Consider the following 24,794-nt stretch of genomic DNA (forward strand, 5'->3'; position numbering starts at 1 on the left):
ATATTTTCATTTTTTATTGTAAATGGGATCTTTTCTTTCATTTGTCTTCTGTATGGTTTCTCTCCCCTATAAAGGAATGATTTCTGTATATTTGGTACTATACTATATTACCAAATTACATTATTATAATAATATTTCATTGATGCTTTTGTATATTCCAGGTATATAATTATGTGGTCTGTGAATAATGTTCCCTTTCTAATTTTTTTCTAATTTTATTCATTAATTTGTGTTGATGACTAATAGAATGGTACCCTGACTGTGAGAGTATATCCAGTGTTTCCACATTAAATATACTGTTAGCCTTGGGGGTGATAGATCATGTTAAAGAAATGTTCTTTTTTATTCAGTATTTTCAACAAGAATGGGTATTGAATTTGTAAAATATCTTTTCATCATCTTTGGCATGAACATATGATTTTTTTCCCACGTAGATCTATTATGTTAAATGATATAATTGATTTTCTAATAGTGACTTTTTCATGGTAAATTATAATAGATTTTTCATCTCTTTTGGGATCAGTTTTGATAGATTATATCTTCTAGTAAATTATCTATTTTGGGTGTTCAAATTTGTTTGCATTGGGTTGAGCAGAGTCGTCTTTTATGATTCTTTTGCTTTCCTGCCTTCTTCTTCATATTTTCCTCTTATTTCATTTCATCTAAAATGCTGGAAAATATATCTTTGTTTTTCCATGAAAACAAAATAATAAAAGCAGCTCCACTGATGTAAAAAAGAAGTGATCTCAAACCTCTGAAAATAATAATCCTCTACATTTAATTCTGATTATCTTTTGCCAGCCCGAAATTTTTTGTTTCTTTGCTTTAATTTTTTACAATACTTGTAAATTTGTTTTCTAATGAACATTTGAATAAAAGTCTAGATAATAGTCCTTGTGCTTTAGTCTCCCCTACCTGACACTTACAAGGTGGAGCAGTGTCTTTAGTGGTCATCTTAACTACAGAAAAACAAATTGAGAGGTTTGCATGCTCTCAGTAAAGTGAAAGATTGGGAGGTTTTCCCCATTTCTTGGTGTGTGGCAGCTGTAATGTGATCACACAAGTTTCAAATTAAAAAAAAAAAGTTTTAAAGATGTATTTGGTATATGCAATTCTTGTAATTGAAAAAAAAGACATTCCAAAGTAAATTTATGACTTAACAAATTTTGTATGACTTCACAAGTTTTGGATTAGGGAGGGATGGCTGCAGCATCCTAAAACAATATAAGTTTGGGTATTCTTCCATGAAACATCTTATTTTTTCCATAAAATTAGATTATTTCTAGAGCAGAAAAAACTTTAATGATTGGGATTCTGGAGTTAGGGGGAAAAAAAGATGATTAAAGGTTTAATTCTTCATCTGAAGAGTCGATTTTTTTATTCCTGTAATAAAGAGTACTTTTAGCAGTCTCTGCTCATCTTGCGCATCTGGCTCTTTTCGTGATTGTGTAAGGTTATAACTTCTGTGTCTCAATAAACTTGTGTGTGTCCATTTTTTTCTCTGTTACTACCTTTTCTCTTATTTTGTTTTATTATTTTGATGTAAAATTACCTGTTAATTTTATTTGAAATGAGAAATTTTAAGGCTCACATTATTCAAATTCTGTCAGATCCCTACTTCTGTCATGTGGTTTATAATGTGCTGGGTATTTTCAGACCTGCTTATTAATAAGATGTAAAACAAAATAATGATCACTCCTGTGGATTTTTCCTTTATTTTTGAGATGTCTCCTATGGCTGCATTACTTCTTTACCCCTTGTCCATTGGTCAGAGGAGGTGTCTTAACTATAGGTGAACACTATATCTTACTGAAGAGGTTATGTTACATGTATATTTTCATAATATAACTTACATTTACATAGTACTTTTATTTTTTAGCCTACCTTTTGTTATTAATCCTAATAATATCGCTGTAAGTTATGTTAAAGCAGATTGTGAATGTTCATTTACTAATTGTGAAATGAATTAAAATGAAGGGGCAAAGATTAAATCATGACCAGGCCTGAAATTAACACACAAGACTCAATTTTTTTCAACCATAAAGACTTCTGTAGGTGATCCCCGCCCGCAGGACTCCCCTTCCTCCTCAGATGTCATTGGATTGTACCAGGTTTACTGTTGATTCTAGCCATTGTAGAACTAACTAGATCTAAGATAAGTCCCTTGATTTCCTTTGGTAGAGTCTTCCAATTGCTGAACTCCAATACTGTCATGACTAGCCAGTGTCACAGCCTGTCTGCCTTATTCTATGTAGTGGATTTCATATTACAGAGGCGTGTTTTTAATGTCAAGATCTTTATTGCTTAAGTGCAAACTACTTAATACTTTTTAGCTATTAAATAATTAAGATAGGCAGGATTTTATTTATTCCAAAATGATTTGACCTAAACTAAAAAGAGAATGTGTATCTCCTGAATCTTACTTGGTTAATCTTAATATAACTCCTAGCATTCTATAAATCTTCCTAAGGTCCTCTTATTACCTGGCTACCTTTTGTATTTTCTTTGTCTCCCCTCTTCTTTCCCAGTCATAATGACTGCCAGACTCTGCTTCATTTCTCTTTGACAGTCTGTACTCTTCAAGTCATCCATTCTCTTTAGTTGTCTTTTGGTGTCAGTTTGAGCACAGCAGATCCCAAGACCACATATGCCATAGCATGGGCTGTTATAGTCAACCTTTTGAATAAGTGTGATTGAACTTCATGTTAGTAATTCTTATTTACCATCTTCCTATCAAAAAGGCTTAAAGTCTTCATTTAATTCTCTCCTTCATGTCCATTTTGTTAAATGATTGCCTTTTAATGAGATCTTAGAACTTCAGAACTGTTTCGCCATGGAGGATGTGTAAGATTAGCCTTTTATCAAATGAAAAGTGTGAAATGGAATATGTAATCTCAGTCCATTCTGGCTCTAAAAATCTGTGACTATCAGATAAAATTCAGAAATAAAATAGTATTACTAATATACATAAATTTTTATCATAATTATATTTCCTAAGTTTTGCCTGTAAGAATGGGTAAAATATCTTTAAAACCTTGAAGAAATTATTACTTGATAGAAAGTTTAATCCATCTGTGAGAAGACACATGTATTCAGGCACAACTAAAGTTCTCTCTTCTATTTTAGTTTCATTTGTCTTAAACTGAGACTCCACTGTTTCATCCTCATAGAAAGATGCTGCTACTTGAACACTATTGTTTGGAGACCAAAAACTAGCATACTAACACAATTCTTCTTAAACGTCTTAAGAGTTTTGTTTCCTTTACCCCTTTCTTAAAAACAAGCAGCCACTAAATTTTTTAGTAGTGAATTTCAAAATCCTTTTTAACCTTATAGGTCCAAGGGTAGCCAAGGATGGCTGCAGCTTCATATGATCAGTTGTTAAAGCAAGTTGAGGCACTGAAGATGGAGAACTCAAATCTTCGACAAGAGCTAGAAGATAATTCCAATCATCTTACAAAACTGGAAACTGAGGCATCTAATATGAAGGTATCAAGACTGTGACTTTTAATTGTAGTTTATCCATTTTTATTCAGTATTCCCTCTTGTAAACTTGGGGTAAGACACTTAAAAGTGTATTTAAGCAATAATATGTAAACTCTTTCTTGCAAAAGTTAGCATTTGTATTTTTAAATAAGATACATTGAATTCATTCAGTGAATCATATAAAGAAAATAAGTGTATAACTCCAATGGCTAGTTAGTTCTTAGCTCTTTTTAAGATTAAAGAGACCAAATATAGCATCACTATACTGAGGCAAGGTTTTCTGCATAGTTCATAGAAACTAGCCTCATGATTTTAGAATATATCTTGAATATTAAGTATAGTCTTCCTCCCCACCTCCCTCAGATCTTATCACCCCTTAAGTGCTGCAATGATAGGTGATCAAGAAAATCAGGATGCCCTACTGGGAAGAGCCATGAACTGAAAGTCAGTACCTGGTTCTATACCTGGCTTTGCCACAAACTGAGGTATATATGACCTCTGTATATTCTTCAGGACATAAGTTGTCTTATTTGGCAAGTACAGGCATCACGCTAGTCTAGATGATGTCCATGGCATCTTCAAGCCCTAAAATTGGCTTGCCAAATAGTACTGAAAAGTTCTGATAACCTCCAAGAAAAGTTAGAAAATAGTGTGTAGTGGGGAAAATGTTCTAGTTTCAAAATAATTGAGGTTAAACTTTAGCTGTTTTAATTCCCAGTTGCTTAGGCAGATTCTCTTCTGACTGAATTTAATAACTTCATAGAATTGGACATCATCAACAAAAATGTTACTTCCACTGTGTGTGGTGGCTCAGGCCTGTAATCCCAGCTCTTAGTGAGGCAGAGGCAGGAGGATAGCTTAAGCTAAGGAGCTCAAGACCTGCCTGCCTGGGCGATATAACAAGACCCCGTTCTCAAAAAAAAAAAAAAAAAATGTTACTTCCTTTATTTAAAAAAAAAAAAAAAAAAAAAAACTTCCTGCTTTTTGTTGTTTCTGCCTCTTGGCTATTTTAACATTTGAGTTCTTTGCCCAGTTCTTCCTGTCTGCTCACTACTCTTATTCCTTACTAATTTCCTATTCTATCCTAGTTTTTTTCCTGTGCATTTCAAGGTTTGCCTTAATCTCCAGACTTGTGTGTGTCACTGAGGTAACTGTTTCTGCTTCTCTTTTACCCTTTATATTCAGTATCATCACAGCTCAACCTTTGCTCATGTGTCCTATTCTATCTCTCCATCCCTCTATCAATCTTTTCTACTCTAATTACCCTCTTGAGTGATAAAAACTGTCCCCAGCAATGACAGACATCCAAGATACCTACTTCAAATCCCTTGGGAAATGATAGACTATAAACAAACGTTTTGTTCTTTCCACAAACTATGGGTGACCTAAAAAGACTTGCATTAGTTGCCTAACAGGTTAAAAAAGAGTAGTTTGGTATTTTAACATTGATCAACACATTACATTTCAAATCGTTAAACTTGGCATGTATTTTTAAAAGTTTTGAAATACAGAATTAAAATATTCCTTCCTCTACTTTAGTATGGTATATTTTGCAGAGAACGCCTCCTGGCATACCTATTTAGATAGTACATGTCTGTTTTGTATAGAACTCTGAGATCTCTTTTTTAAAGTTTCTGTTTAATTCCTTGAGCAAATTCAAAACTCATATTTGAAAGACAATGTAACTTACGCTTAGATCCATCGCCACACTGAAGTGGAATGTCTCTCAGAGTGACAGTAGAAGTCACACCCTCAAATTTCTTCAGTGGAATATCTAGTTGATCATTTATAAGTGTGGTATACTACAAGTTGAGTATCCCTTACTCAGAATTGCTTCAGACCAGAAGTGTTTTGGATTTTGGATTTTTTCAGATTTTGAAATATTTGTATTATACTTTGTGAGCATCCCTAATTCAAAAATCCAAAATCTGAAATGCTCCATTGAGCATTTCCTTTGAGTGTCATGTTGGTGCTCAGAAAGCTCAAGACTTTGGAGCATTTCAGACTTCAAATTTTCGGATTTAGAATGCTCAGCCTATATACATCAGGAATAGTGGCACTTCAGATATACCTGAAACCAACCATAAATTTATTTTACTCAGCATGTACTTCAACAGACATCTTGTGAATCCATTAACACATTTCCTTAGAATTGGACATGTGGTACCATAACAATTGCAGCCCTATAATGAAATTATATCTGTTTTTAAGGTTTTATGCTGTGAAACAGCATAAACCATGACCTGTTTATTTTGTCTTAGAATATTGTTTTGTGCAGACACTTTTGAAACCATTGGCACTTCCTACGGTGGATTAAAATTAATCCAACACAGTGGTTATTTCCCCCAAAATCACTTGCTAGACTTTGTAATACCTTATATAAACTCGAATCATGTTTCCTGGTCATTAATCTCTTTACCTCCAAAGAAAGCAAAAGGAGGCTGGGCATCGTGGCTCACACCTGTAATCCTAGTACTTTTGGGAGGCCAAGCAGGAGGATTGTTTGAGCTCAGGAATTTGAGGCCAGCCTGGGCAACATGGCAAGACTCTGTTTCTACAAAAAAATACAAAAATTAGCCAGGTGTGGAGCACATCTGTGGTCCCAGCTACTTGGAAGGCTGAGGTGTGAGGATTGTACTCCAGCCTGGGCAAAAGAGCCAGACCCTGTCTGAAAAAAAGAAAACAACAGAACAAAACAAAAAAAAACAGCAAAAAGTGTGTCTCCTCCAACCGGATTACTTAAACTAAAGTCTAAAATTTATGCAGTAGTACCATCTAGTGGCAAAAGAGGACACTGCTTTGCTATTTGATTACATGTGTCTTTGTAGCAGCCAGGGAAATAAGTGTTTAAGGGTTAGGGAAATGTGAACACTGTATATTAAGGAAATATTTATTTTTAAGTATAATGATATTATTGTGTTTGTGTTTAGAAAGAATCCTTGTTTAAATATATGTATTGAAATATTTACAAAGAAGTTGTATGATGCCTGAGCTTTATTTTCAAAATAAGTGTGGTGCAGAGGGGTAGAAATAGAGGAAGTGGATATGGGTGTAGATGAGACGCAACTGACCATGAATTGATAATTGTTGATGTGGGGTATGAAGGTACATGGGGGTTTGTTATAATTTTCTGCGCACATAGGTATATGTTTGAAATTTTTTGTAATGAAAATAAAATAGAGATTACATGGAATTTAGATGATATGAAATCGGATAAATGCAGAATTGCAGCTAATCTTAGAAAAAGTTTTGTGGTTTAGTTTTTACTCCAGGGCTAGAGCCCTCCCCCCAACTTTTTTTAGATGGAGTTTTGTTCTTGTTACCCACGCTGGAGTGCAGTGACACAATTTCAACTCACTGCAGCCTCCACCTCCTGGGCTCAAGCGATTCTCCTGCCTCAGCCCCAGGAGTAGCTGGGATTACAGGTGCCTGCCACCATGCCCGGCTACTTTTTGTATTTTAGTAGAGGCAGAGTTTTGCCATGTTGGCCTGGCTGGTCTCAAACTCCTGACCTCAGGTGATCCACCCGCCTCGGCCTCTCAAAGTACTGGAATTACAGGCGTGAGCCACCACGCCCAGCCTACCTAGAGCTGTTTCGTTGACTTTAAAATGCTGAGCATAGTAACAAGGTAAAGATGGCATTATAGAGATAAAAAGCTGAAAGATGGCATGGTGTAGGAAGAATTATCTATAGGCAAATTATTAATCAAGCATTTACCTCTTTGTTGTAGTTTGACAAAATTTAATATTTATAAATTGGTCTATAAACTGTAAAACAATATACATGCAAAGTACATATTTTCAGAAAGTAAGAAAAAATAAAAATCGAGATCAGCATTTCAGAATGTATTTTGAAGGTGTCATTATCAAGTGTACTTGTATCTGGTAACGAAAAGCATCTTTAACTATGATATACTGAAATAAATTTAAGTGGGTCAAGTAGCAGCCTCCCTGAAATGACAGCATTGCTCATAGATAAATATCACAGGTATAACCACAGCACATTTCATCTCTAATGAATAATTTTCTTTCTTTCTTTTTTTTTTTTTTTTTTTTGAGACTGAGTCATGCTCTGTCACCAGGCTGGAGTGCAGTGGCACGATCTTGACGCTCTGCAACCTCCGCCTCCCAGGTTCAAGCTAATCTCCTGCCTCAGCCTCCCTAGTAGCTGGGACTACAAGTGCACACCACCAAGCCCAGCTGATTTTTGTATTTTTAATAGAGTGGGGTTTCACCATGTTAGCCAGGATAGTCTCAATTTCTTGACCTCGTGATCCACCTGCCTTGGCCTCCCAAAGTGCTGGGATTACAGACGTGAGCCACCATGCCCAGCCTAATGAATAAGTTTCTAATGTTTCTAAAATGTTAAAATTCTTTTAAGACAATATTATATGTGATTATATAATGTAATTAATCTTTTAAAACTGAGCTTCCAGAATTTTAAAATACAAATGAATATTCTCTCCTTCAAAATTACATATGTATTTAAAAGCTGCCATTTCTCAGAGAACTTTTTGAAACTTTTTTTTTTTTTTTGGAACTGCTTTGCAATTGTATTCCATTTTCTTTTAAAAACTCTTCAAAATTAAGGGCCTCTTCTAGGTTGTATGCAGTATGCAGCCCCCAAGCAATATGTCCCACTCAAAAACTAGAAAACACTGGATAAAATACACAAATCATAATTTTAAGGACATTGGAGGACTGTGGAATCATCAAGCTCTGTATTAACTATAATTCCTAAGAGGAAAGAACCCTTTCTAGATAAGCTGAGATTACTGGTAATTTTCTTCCCGGGGGATATTGATTCTGGGTACAGATTGAGATTCATCATTGGCATAAGCAGAAGGACCTCACTGGGAGAAAGAACCTCTTGAGGCCTTTCTGCAGGTTTGAAAGAAAAAGAAAATGAAATTGTTGGCAGCCTCAACAAACATGAGGGGAGATGTAGAGATATTAGCATTTAGAAGAGCTCTAAATGCATGGCTCATTTTTACCATGCGATATTGGCCAAGTCTTGTAGTGCAGGAGACTTAGGATAGACTAGAAAGGCAGAATGTTAGCAGGTGAAGTCCTGCTAGAGGGAGAGACATGTTACTGTCACACCACAGGTCTCCTCAAGTCATTTGCCAGATTTTGAATTTTGTAGAGCAGGAGATTAAAGACCTGAGTTTACAACCTCCAAGAGATAGAACATTTAAGGCTAGAGAGATAAGTGCTACCAGAGAATAAGGCTGAGCTGGAAAGGCAAAGTGAAATATCCCATATTCCTGCAATGCTTAGGAAAGACCTATTAGAGGAAGACCTACCTAGTATATCAAACATGACTGGTTTTCCATTCAAGATAAATGTCAGATTTTGATACTGTGTAGGGTAAGAAGTTAACTGCTGAGGAGATGAAGACCTTTCATATTTCCTATCTGAATATAGAGGGACACACTGAAGGAACTGGGAAACCCAAACCAGTTATGAACTTAAAATTGCAAGTAGGTCCCAATCCATTTTTTTTCCTTTTTTTTTTTTTTTTCCAAGATGGAGTCTCGCTCTGTCGCCCAGTCTGGAGTGCAGTGGCGCAATCTTGGCTCACTGCAAGCTCCGCCTCCCGGGTTCACGCCATTCTCCTGCCTCAGCCTCCCAAGTAGCTGGGACATCAGGCGCCTGCCACCATGCCTGGGTAATTTTTTGTATTTTTAGTAGAGATGGGGTTTCACCGTGTTAGCCAGGATGGTCTTGATCTCCTGACTTCGTGATCCACCCGCCTCAGCCTCCCAAAGTGCTGGAATTACAGGCGTGAGCCACTGCACCCAGAAGGTCCCAATCCATTTTTAGTTGCTAATTGGATTGAGGAGATCAGACCCCAACAATGGAAAAGGCAAACTGTCTAGGGGAAAATACTGTCAATCATCTTGTCTCTTTTTTTCTTATATACACAGTTGGCATATAGTCAAATGTTATATGAAATGCAGAGAAACTGGAAGATTACTGATAATCAAGAGAACAAATAGGTAATAGGAGCAAATTCAGATGATCCAGATGTTGCAGTTAGTAGTCAAGGATTTTAACATAAATATTATAAATGTCTTGAAAAAAAATGAACAGATAGAAAATTTTGACAGAGAATTGGAGTCTATAATTAAAAGGAATCAAATGGATAGTCTAGAACTGAAAAATATATTTGAAATTAACATTGGATGGGCTTAACAGCAGGCTGAACAGTGAATTAGTGAACTAGTGAGAAGACAGAATTAGTGAACTAGAAAAAAGTCAGTAGAAAATATTCAAACTGAAGCACAGAGAAAAAAATGGAAAAACAAACAAAAAAGACAAAACAGTGGCTTCTAGAAGAAAACATAGGTAATAGCTTCCTATCCTGGGAGTAGGCAAAGATTTCTTAAACAGAATGCCAAAGCACCATACATAGAAATAAATTTGATGGACTACATTAAAACTAAACTTTTGTTCGTCGAAAGACTTCAGTGTGCTTCTAGAAGAAAACATAGGATAATTTTATCTCTGTGGCCTTGGGTGGGCAGAATTTCTTAGGACACACAAAAGACTAAACATAAAAATGTATAAGATAAACTTCATCAAAATTAAAAACCTATGCTTTTCAGAAGACTTCATTAAGAGAATGAAAAAGTAAGCCATAGAGGAGAACATATTTGCAACACTATGTATCTGACCAAAGGCTCAGTTCAGAATATATAAATAATTCCTTCAGAATATATAAATAATTCCTACAAACCAGTAACAAAAAGACAATCCAGTTTTTAAAATGTGACCCAGGGACCTGAAAAGACAATTCAGAAAGAAAGATAAATGGCACATAAGTCCATGAAAAGAGATTCAGCATCATTTGTCATCAGGGAAATGCAAAGACTATTTCACTCCTAACTCAAATGACTGATGTTTAAATTAATAGCCTCCAGACTGGTAACAGCCCAAATGCCCCATTAAAGAGGAGAAAGGATAGATACATTGGGCTGTATTTACACAGTGGACTACTACATACTACACAACATTTAAAAATAATGAACTGATAAAGCAACAGTGTGGACAGATTGCACAGATACTATGTTGAACAAAAAACGTGAGACACAAGAGACTTACATACTGTATGATTCCATTTATATGAAGGTCAAGAAGGTGCCAAACTCTTCTGATAAAGAAGCCAGAATATTGGTTACCTGTAGGAAATGAAAATTGGTAAAGGGAACTTGAGGGAACCCTCTGGGGTGCTAGAAATGTTCTGTATCTTCACCTAGATAGTGATTACGTGGATGTGAAAATCTAGGATTAATGTATTTTTCATATGTATGTTGTGCCTCAATAAAACAGGAAAAAAATTACTTGAGGTCAGTTTTTATTGTGGAATAGCTATAAACTATTCACGGCAAACTAGTAAGTAATGTAGGTCATATTGGATGTTATCGTCTTAAGGCAAAGTAACTGGATGTGACTGTAAATATATACAGATTTTGTTGATGAGGTTCATAACTCAAAGCACTTACAGAAATAATGTAAGTAACACATCATTGGAGTAAATTAGTAACTTTCCAAGGTGACTACTTTGAGAATCTTTTTAAAAATTGTTTAACCTTAAATCTTATTTACCTGTATGTTTATAGCTGTCAATAGATTTCTAACAATGTGTACAGAAATTTTTAAAAATAGAATTTTATTACAAGTTGAGTGTATTCACTTTTTTATTAAATTAGGAAATGCGGACAAAAAGAAATAATCAAAATCACCTATTTTTAAAAAAAATTTAAATCCCATCACCAGAGGTAAAAGTAACCTTTGATAGTATATATATTCTTTTCTCTATACATTTATGCAAACTTGCATTTCATGACATCATATTTTGCAGCATAATTTTTTTCTGTGTAATTTATTGTCATCTTACATCAGATTAATTTTTTTACAGTTGCATAGTGTTCCATTGTATGTACAGCTAAAAAATGCTATGGCCTATTTAATACTTACTGTTGGACATCTGAATTTATATAGCTTTTTCATTTTTTTAATATTTTAATTTTTTCTTTATTATTTCTTTTTTAAAAGACCATTAATGTAGCATTAGTTTTGAAAAAATTAGATGTATGTCCAATGATGTACCAAGGATTTTTTGTTGTGATTTTTAAACTTTTAAATCTTTGTAACTTCTCTAAAAACAAGTAGGATTTTTTGTTATACATATTGTTTAAAAAGTATGACACAACAAGTAAAAGAGAAATTGCTTGTAATTTCAGTCTCCATAGAAAAACACTGTTAACATCTTAATAATTCTGTTTTCAGCATCAGTATCACCTGAAAACTTGTTCAAAATGCAGATTTTCACCCTCTACCCCAGGCTTACTGAATCAACAATCTATGTTTTAACAAGGTCTTCAGGTGATTCTGATCCATGGTGACGCTTGAGAACCACTACTGTAGGCTTTGGAGAAGAATCTTAGAGACTTGATCAAAGCTGTGCTTTAAAAAGGTTGCTCTGACAGCTCTGTGCGAGATTGAGCCACTTAGGAAATTATTTTCATAGTTTAGGTAGGGTTAATAACAAGTTAGTGACAGTAAGAATATGAAAGAGATAGCTCTAAGAGAGAGATTAGAGGTAGAATCACCGGAATTCCGTAACTGGGGATGTGAAGGAGGAGGTGCTAAGGATTTAGGCTGGAGGAGAAAGAAAAGGCTAATGCCAATTAACTGAGAGAATAAAAGGCAAAGAACAGGCTTTATTGGGACAAAAGGCCAGTGTAGTTCTGGACATTTAGATGTATGGTGCCTATCATGCAGATGTAAAGCGTCCATCAGTTGGTTGGAAAAGTGAATCTGAAGTTTGCAAGTAAGGTTAGGATTCAAGACATGTCATTGGAAATTAACTGCTCAAGGGTAGTTGTTGAATTGTGAGACCGGAAGCCTGAGAAATAGGGATAAGATTAAAAGGATTATTGAAGGACTAAAACAGTAGCAGTGGATAAAAGAGAATTGAAATCCTGGAAAAATCACAGTAGTCTCCAGTGAGAGTTCTTAAGTGAGAGATGGTGCCCTGAAATTTATAGTAGACATTTTGGTGGGCGTACTCACATTCAGTAAAGGAAGTTATCCCTGTGCAAATTTGTTTTCTATTCCACAAATGTAAAACACTCTGGAATATTTTGAAAATAATACAGTCACCTTCATGCCCCCACATCTACTTACCCAAGCCTTTCAGACTCCAACATGGTCTATTATTTGAAGGTCAGATACTAAGGCTATTATTAACATAGGAAATTCTAGGGTTTGGGGGCGATTTCTTTTTGTTTTTTAGCTGGGATCTTACTCTGTCACCCAGGATGGAGTGCAGTGGTGACACTGTGGCTCACTGCAGCCTCAAACTTCTGGGCTCAAGTGATCCTCCTGGCTCAGCTTCCCAAGTAGCTGGGACTACAGGCACATGCCACCACTTATGGGTTTTTTTGTTTGTTTGTTTTTTGTTTTTTTGTTTTTAATTTTTTAGGGACAGAGTCTTGCTGTGTTGTCCAGGCTGGTCTCAAACTCCTGGACTCAAGTGACCCTCCTGCCTTAGCCTCCCAAAGTGTTGGGGTTACAGGCATGAGCCACCATGAATGCTTACAATGTCACTGTCAAGATAAATCAGTGAAACTGTCTTTGCTCCATTCACTAACTTTTCGATAGATAGGTTTTCCTTTTAATGTATTTACAGATTACTTTTCTTATAGGGGAACACTCCATTTCGTTACAAAGTTGCAAGTGTTCAAATACTTTGTCTTGCATTCGGGAAACCTGATTGGCCAAAGAACTATGCTAGGCTCTAGAATGGAATGCCTCAGTAAATGGAAAATAATATAAATTATTATTAAGTAGCATGCAATAAGAGCCAAAGTTCACAAATGTAATGGCAGAAAAACTGGTAGAAAATGAAAGTTTCTGACATTCTTGGAGAAAAAATTATCAAGAAAGGGTTTACATGGGAAAGAAGAAAAGCATCGAAAGTCAAGAAATAGTGAACATACGGTTATTTGAATATATGCTAATTGTAAATTAGTATACTAGCAGAATATACTTAAACGTGGTATATAAAAACTTGAATGTTGAAGTTGTTAAATAGATTGTGTTAATTTGGTGTTTTTTATGGTCATGTTGGTGCACACTTAAGAGACATGGTTCTAAACACATAAGTAGCTTTTGTAACTTGAGCAAGTCTCTGGGTATCACTTGTTTTATCTTAAAAATGAGAATGATTTGCATCGTTGGTTTTTTTTTAAGTTAGAAATAATGAATGTATCTTACGTGTGTTTGTAATACTTTGCATGGAGACTCCCCATAATCACCATTATCACAAAATATCACTATTATTATTTGGCCATGATTTATTTATTAATAATGAATAATAGGTAATATGTATAAGGTGCATGTTTTCAGAGTGATCTGAATTTTTTTCTCAGCATATTTAAATGTCAAGAAATACAGAATCATGTCTTGAAGTTATTTAGAATTTCATGTTAATACATTGTGTTCTTTTTAACAGGAAGTACTTAAACAACTACAAGGAAGTATTGAAGATGAAGCTATGGCTTCTTCTGGACAGATTGATTTATTAGAGCGTCTTAAAGGTAGATTTTAAAAAGATGTTTTAAAATAATTTTTTAAGCTCAAATTGTCATCTTTAGATGTGTAGAACCAAGTATTGCTTCTCTCATTTTGGGTGTTGGTATCAGTTTTCTTGGTGTATTAGCCTTACCGTCAGGATGTAATTGTTAAAAGTACAAATAAATAAAAAATGTGTTTGTGTGTCATTTCTTCAGTTAAACATTTAACTGGCTTTGAATTAGCTATTTTAAATCTCTTCCTTAAATAATTTTCAGCTCTTTTTAAAGCTTGTTGCTATTCTGCCAGTCATAAATAGAACTTTAGTATTCTATATGCCATACACTTGAGCCCACTGTCTCATTGGAAGAAGTTTTGTCTTCTTCATTTAGGATAGAAATACTTTAACCTTTTCACATATCTAAGTTGATAAGTCGTTTTGAGCAGTTTTAAAAGGATATTTTTCTCATTTTGTTGCTTGAAAATTCTAATGTCAGAACAGAGAAAGTGCTTGATAATAATTGAAGCCAGACAGAGAAATTACTTTTGAATTCCAAAATATTATTTAGAGGAAGTCTAAGGAAGTACATTTTATCTAATTTTCCTTTAACACACTCCTTATTTTTACCCTGACCCAAGTGGACTTTGCAGGGAAAGTCCTAAATAATTTTTTTTCAGTCATGTATATTTGTGGCTAAAATGTAAACCTAATATTTCACTTTAAAGTAGTATAATAACATTAAGAATATTTTAGACCACTTAAAACAATTGTTGTATAAAAACTTGTCTCTATTTTATTTAGAGCTTAACTTAGATAGCAGTAATTTCCCTGGAGTAAAACTACGGTCAAAAATGTCCCTCCGTTCTTATGGAAGCCGGGAAGGATCTGTATCAAGCCGTTCTGGAGAGTGCAGTCCTGTTCCCATGGGTTCATTTCCAAGAAGAGGGTTTGTAAATGGAAGCAGAGAAAGTATTGGATATTTAGAAGAACTTGAGAAAGAGAGGTAACTTTTCTTCATGTAGTAAACATTGCCTTGTACACTCCAGTTTATATTTTGTAATATAATATGTAAATTGTGAATTTATGATAGGTGATAGCCAACACTTAGAGCATTTTGCATTTTTAAACTCAAAGATAGCATGTTATTGATTGCACTTATATTAAATCTAAAAATATAAACAAGGCCGTTTCCTGGGATTCCGAAGACCTATTTTGTCACTTAAATACTTTGGTTTTTGGTTTGTTTATTGGGGTTTATTTTGAGACAGGGTGTCACTGTGTCTCCCAGGCTGGAGTATAGTGGCATGATCTTGGCTCACTGCAACCTCCACCTTCTGGGTTCAAGCGGTTCTCATGCCTCAGCCACCCAAGTAGCTGGAACTATAGATGCCTACCACCAGGCCTGGCTAATTTTTGTATTTTTGGTAGAGATGGAGTTTCTTCATGTTGGCCAGGCTGGTTGTCACTTAAATACTTTGACTACTCTGTACATTGAGTAATACACATAATTATAATATTTATATGTGGTTAAAATAACTTGCCAGATACTTTGGCCCACACCTGTAATCCCAGCTACTCTGCAGGCTGAGGCGGTAGGACTACTTGAGGCCAGGAGTTCAGGACCAGCCTGGATGACATAGTAGGACTCTCTCATTTTTTTTTTTTTTTTTTTTTCGAGATGCAGTTTCACTTTTGTTGCCCAGGCTGGAGTGCAATGATACAATCTTGGCTCACTGCAACCTCTGCCTCCCAGGTTCAAACGATTCTTCTACCTCAGCCTCCCAAGTAGCTGGGATTGCAGGCATGTGCCACCACGCCTGGCTAATTTTGTATTTTGAGTAGAGACAGTGTTTCACCATGTTGGTCAGGCTAGTCTCTTTTTTTTTTTTTTTTTTTTTTGAGGCGGAGTCTCGCTCTGTCGCCGGGGCTGGAGTGCAGTGGCCGGATCTCAGCTCACTGCAAACTCCGCCTCCCGGGTTTACGCCATTCTCCTGCCTCAGCCTCTGGAGTAGCTGGGACTACAGGCGCCCGCCACCTCGCCCGGCTAGTTTTTTTGTATTTTTAGTAGAGACGGGGTTTCACCGTGTTAATCAGGATGGTCTCGATCTCCTGACCTTGTGATCCGCCCGTCTCGGCCTCCCAAAGTGCTGGGATTACAGGCTTGAGCCACCGCACCCGGCCGCTAGTCTCAAACTCATGACCTCAGATGATTCTCCCACCCCCAGCCTCGGCCTTCCAAAGTGCTTGGATTACAGACATGAGTCGCTACGCTTGGCCAAGACTTTGTCTCTACTTAAAAAAAAAAAAAAAAAAGGTAGTAACTGATTTTTATTGATTTTCTGATTATCTATTGAAGTATATTCAGTAACTACTAGATTCAGTAAAAGATGACTCTTTTCATTATGGAAGGCCCACTACAAGTGGCTACAAATGAAATATGTCTTTTTTATTTTTTTAATTTATAAATAATAATTGTACATTTCATGGGGTACATACTGATGTTTCTACACATATAATTTATTGTGATCAGATTAGCATATCTGTTATCTCAGACATTTATCATTTCTTTGTGTTGAGAACATTCACTATCTACCATCTAGCTATTTGCAGCTATGTAATATTGTTAACTATGCTCATTCTACAGTAGTATAGAACACTAGAACTTATTCCTCCTATCTAGCTGCAATTTAATATTCTTTAACAAATCTCTCTTTTTCTCTTCTTTCCCTCTGTGTTTCCTAACCTCTAGTATTTACTTTTTACTTCTGTGGGATCAACAAAACATTTCTTTTTTTTTTTTTTTTTTGAGACAGTCCTGCTCTGTCGCCCAAGCTAGAGTGCAGTGGCGCAATCTCGGCTCACTGCAACCTCCACCTCCTGGGTTCAAGCAATTCTCATGCCTCAGCCTCCCGGGTAGCTGGAATTACAGGCACACCCCACCGTATCCAGCTCGGGTAGCTGGAATTACAGGCACATCCCACCATATCCGGCTAATTTTTGTAATTTTAGTAGAGACGGGATTTCACCATGTTGGCCAGGCTGGTCTCGAACTCCTGACCTCAGGTGATCTGCCTGCCTTGGCCTCCCAAAGTTTTGGGATTACAGGCATGAGCCACTGTGCCTGGCCAACAAAACACTTCTTAATGTATAAGTTTTAATACCTGAAAAAAAATTGCTTGCCGTATGGAATGAGTTCTGATTTTTCACAGCTAGTGTATTAATTCTTCTCTTTCTAAAGTTAACATTATCTCACTGCAGATACCAGACTATAGATCATTATCAGGAACTTCATCAAATGTTTTATGTCCCCTAAAAGATTCCTTAATGCACATATTAGGAAATATCTTTATTATCTTTGTATTTCTAAAAGTTCTATTAGACATTCAGAAAATGGTAAAATATATAAAACCTTCATATTATCTCTGTGACCTTGGTCAAGTCATTAAATTTTTGTGCCATTTTCTTCTGTAAGATAAAGATATGGTTCTGCTTTGTGGCATTGTTGTGATAATTGAATATTAGTATATAAGAAATGCCCAGCATATCTCACTGAGAGGCAGAAGACCTTTTATTACTTTCTGTCCAGTTTCATATGTGCCCATTTATGAAAATAGGGATAATTATCTGGACCAGAAATGATGTTACACTGTCTTTTATTTCTTAAGTTTACGTAAGTCTCTGTTTCATACATTGATCCTAGACTATTGAAACACCATCCTGAAAAATAAGGAGTGAACTAGGGTCCATGATCTTCCATCTCTTTTTCCCCTTTGAGCTCTGTTAAGAGGCAAAGGGCATGCATACCAACCTTTCCTTACTTGCTTTCTTTTCCTTACTTTGCTTTATGTAGGCAAAGTCCTAATTTTATTAGCAGAGAGAGGGAGTTTCAGAGAAAAATATTAATTTTTGAAGTAGGTTTTACTACAAGTACTAGTAAACCTAACAAATGCAGCTGCAGGTGGTAAGGAATACTTGTAATAAAAATGTTCTTATTTTCTGTCTTGACATTATTTCTTGCCAGTCTTCCGGAGTTCTTTGCATCTAAATCTAGGAAAAGCTTATTTCTCTGTTCAAAGACGTGAATGCAATGATCTCCATGTTTTATTTATTATTTAATACCACTGTAAATAACTTTAAGCTAGTGTTCTGACTTTTAACTCCAAGTGGAAAATACATTTCTTTTTTAAAATATTTAAAGGTGCTTTAGCCTTTTCTGTTGTTACTATAGAAAAGACGTCTTGTTTTTGTGTTCGTTTTTCTCCCAAAATATGGCCCAACTTCTAATTCAGGCTTTATTACACACTACAAAAAGTTGCTGTATCTGGAGAGAAAGAGGTATCAGCTTAGTGTTGTTAGAAGGTTCTCAACTCTGATCATTAGTATCACTAGCTTAGCTTTATAAAGCATCATAAGTGAAAAGTATCAGTATTCCTTTCCTATATTCAGTCTCATTTCCCATGAGATAGTTACTTCTATAACTCTAAGTAATATGCTTATATTACTAGTATTGGACATGACTTACTGACTCACCACTCTGAAAGACGAAGATTTGTTAAATTTACTCAATTATCCATCCAGTTTTAAATTCTGTACCAATTCTTTGGTTGAATTTGTATACATAAACACATAAACAAATACACATACGTATATGTAAGTTCTATTTCTTGTTCTTTCCTGTGACTGACTGTGTCTGATGAAGCCCCACTGTATAAGATTTGGCAACTCTGTGTTTACTTTTATTTTGTTAAGACTGTTAACAGTTACATCCTGCTATGTATATTTGAGTCTTCATTTTTTTCCTGTAAATTAAGCATAATGTTGGTGTGAAATAAGTAGGTTTTTTTAGGACTCTGTAGTTGTTGGACACTGTGAGTCAGTAGTATGGCAGAATTAATTTTTCCTCCCCGTTGATAGAATATCATACCCTTTGTGCTTCTTAAAGGAAGATGATGCCATTTGAACTGTGTCTTTCTTATATAGCTCTTGGTTTTTGTCTCAAGTTTCTAATTGTCTTTCTTTTATGTTTTTGGGAGCAGAAACTTGTGTCTTTATGGTAGTATGAGGATCTAGTTTCATTGTATTCATAAATAAATTTTTATTGGAGCCAATGAATTTTTCTGATCTAATTCGGACCATTTGCTTCCTGAGCCTGCTACAAGACTGTCATACTATTGTTGTCATTACGCTTCCCATTTAGGTCTAATATATTTGGGTATTCTTGACTCTTACTATGTAGGAGAGAGATAAATTGATTTCTTGCTTGTGTGATAGTATACTTATTTTGCTCTCACTTGATTGATAGTTCAGGTAAGTTTAGGTACAAACTCATTTTTCTTCATTATCAAGGTACCAATGAGAAATTTGATACCAATCTGAATCTTATTCCTTTGTAGATGGCAATTTTTCCTCTTTGGGAGCTTTTGAATGTTTTGGTATGCATATTTTCTTCATTCATCATGCTGAATATTTACTGTACCGTTTTCATCTGGAAATTTATTTATTCAGCTTTTTTCTGTTTTATTACTTCTTTGATGATTTTCCCCCTTAGTTTTTTCTGTTCTTTCTTTCTAGACCTTCCTAAAGTCATAGTTTAACTCTATGTCTTCTTCCTTTATCTGTACTCCTCAAGATAAATGCTAGAAGTTGGTCAAGCCAGGACTTAAACCCAGCTTGTAGCTTTATAACCTTTTTGAACCTCAGTTTTCTAGTTAGTGAAGTGATCATGAGAATAACGACCTCAAAAGATAACAAGAGGATTAAATTAGATATTTTTAAAGTCCTTAGCACTATGCCCAGTACATACAGCATTCAATAATGTTAGGTATTGTTGCTGTCATGTTCACTATTAATTCATTTAACAAATATTTATTGAATGCTAATACAAATGTGCCGTGCTCTTCTAGGTGACCCCCAGTAAGGTAGAGGACTAAGAAGACATGAGATTTATGTGAAAAAGCATTTTTAAAGAAGGCCATTGGCAATCACAAAATAGGCCTTTAGTACACTAAACCCTAATGACCCTACCTGTTCTGAGTTTAGCCTTAGTTTCAGTTCTGAGCCTTATGAACTGCTGTTGTGTGAGTCACAAGGTCTACTACTGTAATTTAATCACTTGCTATCATTTTAGCTGAAGACACTATAATCTTGGCTTCCCCAGAGCATTTTACTACAGGTTAATCTTAAACTTTATAGTAGCAGATTGTCGCTAGTGTCCCTAACTAACCTCCCCCTTACTTCAACACTGCCACTGACATTGGCCTGTCAATTTAAGCACTTTTAATGCCCAGCTTTTTTTTTTTTTTTTTTTTTTTAAAGACAAAGTCTCACTCTGTCACCTAGGCTGGAGTGCAATGGCACGATCTTGGCTCATTGCAACCTCTGCCTCCCTGGTTCAAGAGATTCTCATGCCTCAGCCTCCCGAGTAGCTGGGACTACGAGTGTCTGCCACAACGCCAAGCTATTTTTGTATTTTTAATAGAGACAGGGTTTCACCATGTTGGCCAGGCTGGTCTCAAACTCCTGACCTCAAGTGATCCACCTGCCTCAGCCTCCCAAAGTGCTGGGATTACAGGCATGACCCACCATGCCTGGCCCCAACTCTTATTTCATAAGTTCATTTATTAGGAAATAATGGACAAAATATTAGCATCACCATTTTTTGTACTCTTTTTCCCACCTTGGACCTGGTAGGTCCTACAGGTCCTCACTAGGGAAAACTGAAAAATAGAATTAAATCTCATCTTTATGGGAGTTGTGGTACCCAGCTGTGAATGAAGTTCAGGCTTTCTGCAGTGCTTTCTCCTGTTCCTGTTGTCAGAAATCGGAGGGAGAGAGCAGCTTGTCTTTAGTTTGCCTTCCCTGAGGGATGCAACATCGTAAGCAGGGGCTTCCCTCTTTCCCAATCAGTCCGTCACTGTTAAAGTTGCCACATAAGAACAAAAGCTTATTCCTTATTTTTTAAGTTGCTTCTCAGTAAAGGAAAATACATTTTAGCAAGAACAGAGCCTTCCACATACTCACATTTGTACTCACTACTAAGATTCATTCCATATTTCCTAAGAAACAATAATCAAGCAGAATTTTTGAAGTAATAGTATCAGAGTGGGGAACATCTCTCTGTATGACCAAACTCCAGAATCTATAATAGAAAATATCTACAAATTGGACTGCATGGAAGTCAAAATTTTCTACATGGCAAAACGTTACAGTTGACCCTTGAACAATTAAGGGGTTGGCCTACCCACCCATTCCGTACAGTCAAATATATATATACAACTTTTGACTCCCCAGAAACTTTACTGATTGCCTGCTATTGACCGGAAGCCTTACTGATAATATAAACAATCAAGTAACAAATATTTTGTATGTTATATGTATTACATACTATGTTAAGTTAGAGAAAAAATGTTATTAAGAAAATCATAATGAAGTGGAAGGAAATTCATGTATACATGGACCCATGCAGTTCACACCCATGTTCAAGCGTCAACTGAGTAAACAGTGTTAAAAAGACAACTATTGAGAAATATATATGCAACCCAACAACTGACAAAGCACTATCATTTTTAATGTAGAAAAGGTCCTACAAATAAGAAAAAAATCACAGAAAAGGAAATACTCATGGTTTATAAACTTAAACAAAATGTTTAGTCTCACTCATAGAGAAATCAAATTAAAACCAGTGATACACCATTTAAAAAAAAACTAGATATGAAAAAGTAAAAAGTTGAATTAAACACTTAAATTGGTATGATGGTAGCATACATTGGTATAATATTTCACAAGGGCAGTAAGTTAAAAATTTATATATTCTAGGAATTTCTTTTATATAAATGCGTGTACATGTATGAAATGAGGTATATCTATAAGACTATTCAATGCAGCATTGTTTATAATAACAAAAGATTAGAAACGCCCTAAGTACCTGCCAACTAAAAGTTGGTTATAGTGTATCCCTACATAGATTTATGAACACTAGGGAATTCTTGGAATATTATGCAGCTAACAAAAAAAAATACCTAGTATAGATTGAGCATCCCAAATCTGGAAATAGAAAATTCTCCAAAATCCCAAAGTTTTTAAGTGACATGATGCTCAAAGGAAATACTAATTAGAGCATTTCTGAATTTGAGATGCCCAACTGTTAAGTATAATAGAAATATTCCAAAATCCAAAAACACTTCTAGTCACAATCATTTTAAATAAGGGATACTCAACCTGTGCCTTATTTGTGTTCTGCAAGATCTACTTTTTTTTTTTTTTTTGAAAGAAGTCTGTTGCCCAGGCTGGAATGCAGTGGTGTGATCTCAGCTCACTGCAGCCTCGGCCTCCTGGGCTCAAGTGATTCTCCCAGCTTAGTCTCCTGAGTAGCTGGGACTACAGGTGTGCACCACCACACCTGGCTAGTTTTTGTATTTTTTTGTAGAGATGGGATTTTGGGGTTTGGGTTTTTATCATGTTGCCCAGGCAGGTATTGAACTCCTGAGCTAAAGTGATCCACCTGCCTCAGCTTCCCTAAGTATTGACATTACAGGCATGTGCCCCACACCTGGCCCCCAGGATCAATTTTTAAGTGAAAAAAAGTTGCAGGACAACATGTACTATAATAATATGCTACTATTTATATTTAAAATGTACATATAAGTATGCACATATATCCTTGCATTTTTATAGAATAGCTCTAGAAATATACATAAGAAATATACACAAGAAATTTTAACAGTGGTAGCTCTGGCAAAGAGCCACGTGAAAAGAGATAGATTATATACTTTTTTACCTCTTGAGTTTTATCCCTGTAACACTCTTACTGTGCATTTATGTTTACAGTGCTCAGGTATACAGTATCTTAATACAGATTGCTATGGAGAACACCATCATTTGGTGTTAAAATTCCAAACTAAGAAGTTTCTCTCCCTCATGACTTCCTCTTATTTCAAAATGACAGTATATTTCTTATTATTTTGACTGCCGTGAAACTAAAAGCCACATCAGTGTCCAAGGTCGTAGCTTCCTATATTCTAGGTTTGTCTTCTGGCATCATTGTTGCTTTTCTTAATTCCTTTACTATGCTTTTTATTCTTATACTAATTTTGAGTTTTGTTATATCTGTACCTTTTACCTATCATTATTTTCTTAGACTATAAATATGAAGAAAGCCTTTAGTGAAGTGTAAGTATTGTTTTAAGGATGATTACCTGTTTATTTAGAAAAAAATGTTCTTTTTAATACTCTAACTGTAATGACTGTAATATTCTAAGTCCTACCTTTAAAAATTGAAATCAATGTAAATTTTTTGAGTAATTCATTATTAGCACTTTAGGTAGAGAAGTTTGCAATAAAAACTGGTGTAAGTATTGCTCTTGTGCAGTCTGTATTAGCATTGTTTAAACATACCTTTTTAAAAAAAATAGGTCGTTGCTTCTTGCTGATCTTGACAAAGAAGAAAAGGAAAAAGACTGGTATTATGCTCAACTTCAGAATCTCACTAAAAGAATAGATAGTCTTCCTTTAACTGAAAATGTAAGTAACTTGGCAGTACAACTTATTTGAAACTTTAATAATTTGATATATTAATTAAATTAAGTAATCCATTAAAATTCAGGATAACTGAATTTATAGTTATTTGTAAACTGTAATATGTTTTACCCAACTTTAGGCCTGAATATATAATAGTTAATGAATTTTTGTTTGTAAAGATGATAAAATTATTGTGCTCAAACAAATGTTTTATTTAAAGCTTTTATTTAGAAAATCTATAAAGTTTGAATTCTAGAGGACCTCACGGTTCAACTAGGCAACTAGTTTTTTAATTCTGTGTATTGAATTGTCAAACATATTCTATAGAAATATTTGTCACCATCTGCCTATTTTTTGTACTATGTTACAGGAATTATGCCATATAGTTTTTGCAAATAAAAAATCTCTGAAAATATTCCAGATATAAATGCCAATAGCTATAGCACAGATATTAGCATTTTTGCAAACACCAAAGTTGGTTTGTTTTTCAAATATAACTATGTTTTAAAATTTTTTTAAGGAATATGAAACTATTGACCACTGTCCACCAGTATTCACAATAAATTAACAGTGTGCAGTTGAATAACATTCTGATTTACTACAAAGGGTTGTTTTTCTTGTCCTCTGCTGAACCAGTAAAACATATACTGAAACGATCGAACCTACATGTAATGAATGTGTTGGAGTAAAGAAAATATATGCAGGTCAATAGTTTAGATTATAGAAGTTTGTTCACCCATTTATGACGGCAGGTCCTAACCATCTGATTAGGTTTCCATGAGCCAAGTCTTAGACATTCCATGAATCGTGACCTTTTAGTCAGTGTAACACAGGGACTTCAACTTTTTGTTAAGAAATGACTCAACATGGCAGAGGCTCACGCCTGTAACCCCAGCATTTTGGGAGGCTGAGGAAGGTGGATCACTTAAGGCCAGGAGTTCGAGACCAGCCTGGTCAGCATTGTGAAACTCTGTCTCTACTAACGTAAATACAAAAATTAGCCAGACGGGGTGATGCATGCCTGTCATCACAGCTACTTGGGAGGCTGAGGCAGGAAAATCACTTGAACCTGGGAGGCAGAGGTTGCCGTGATCCAAAATCACACCACTGCACTCCAGCCTGGGCAACAGAGCGAGATTCCATCTCAAAACAAAAGAAATGACTCACCAGAGGAATCTTTTTTTTTTTTTTTTTTTTTTTTTTTTTT

The 24,794-nt window shown here is 35.4% G+C and overlaps 1 protein-coding gene across 6 annotated transcripts in view; it reads left to right on the forward strand.

The window, feature by feature from the left end:
- The window catches only part of APC (APC regulator of WNT signaling pathway), a 142,657-nt gene that overhangs the window by 45,892 nt on the left and 71,971 nt on the right, over nucleotides 1-24,794 (forward strand). For 3 of the 6 annotated variants that reach the window (XM_023212276.2, XM_023212278.2, XM_023212272.1), the window contains exons 2-4: nucleotides 14,012-14,096; nucleotides 14,873-15,074; nucleotides 23,482-23,590. In XM_023212276.2, the coding sequence (XP_023068044.1) occupies nucleotides 14,012-14,096; nucleotides 14,873-15,074; nucleotides 23,482-23,590 (396 nt within the window). Of the gene's footprint in view, nucleotides 1-1,480; nucleotides 3,490-14,011; nucleotides 14,097-14,872; nucleotides 15,075-23,481; nucleotides 23,591-24,794 lie in introns of those variants that run through there. The other 3 variants (XM_023212277.2, XM_023212273.1, XM_023212274.1) reach the window with 2 other exon arrangements.

Source organism: Piliocolobus tephrosceles, chromosome 4, assembly GCF_002776525.5.
Source record: "Piliocolobus tephrosceles isolate RC106 chromosome 4, ASM277652v3, whole genome shotgun sequence".
NCBI lineage: Eukaryota > Metazoa > Chordata > Mammalia > Primates > Cercopithecidae > Piliocolobus > Piliocolobus tephrosceles.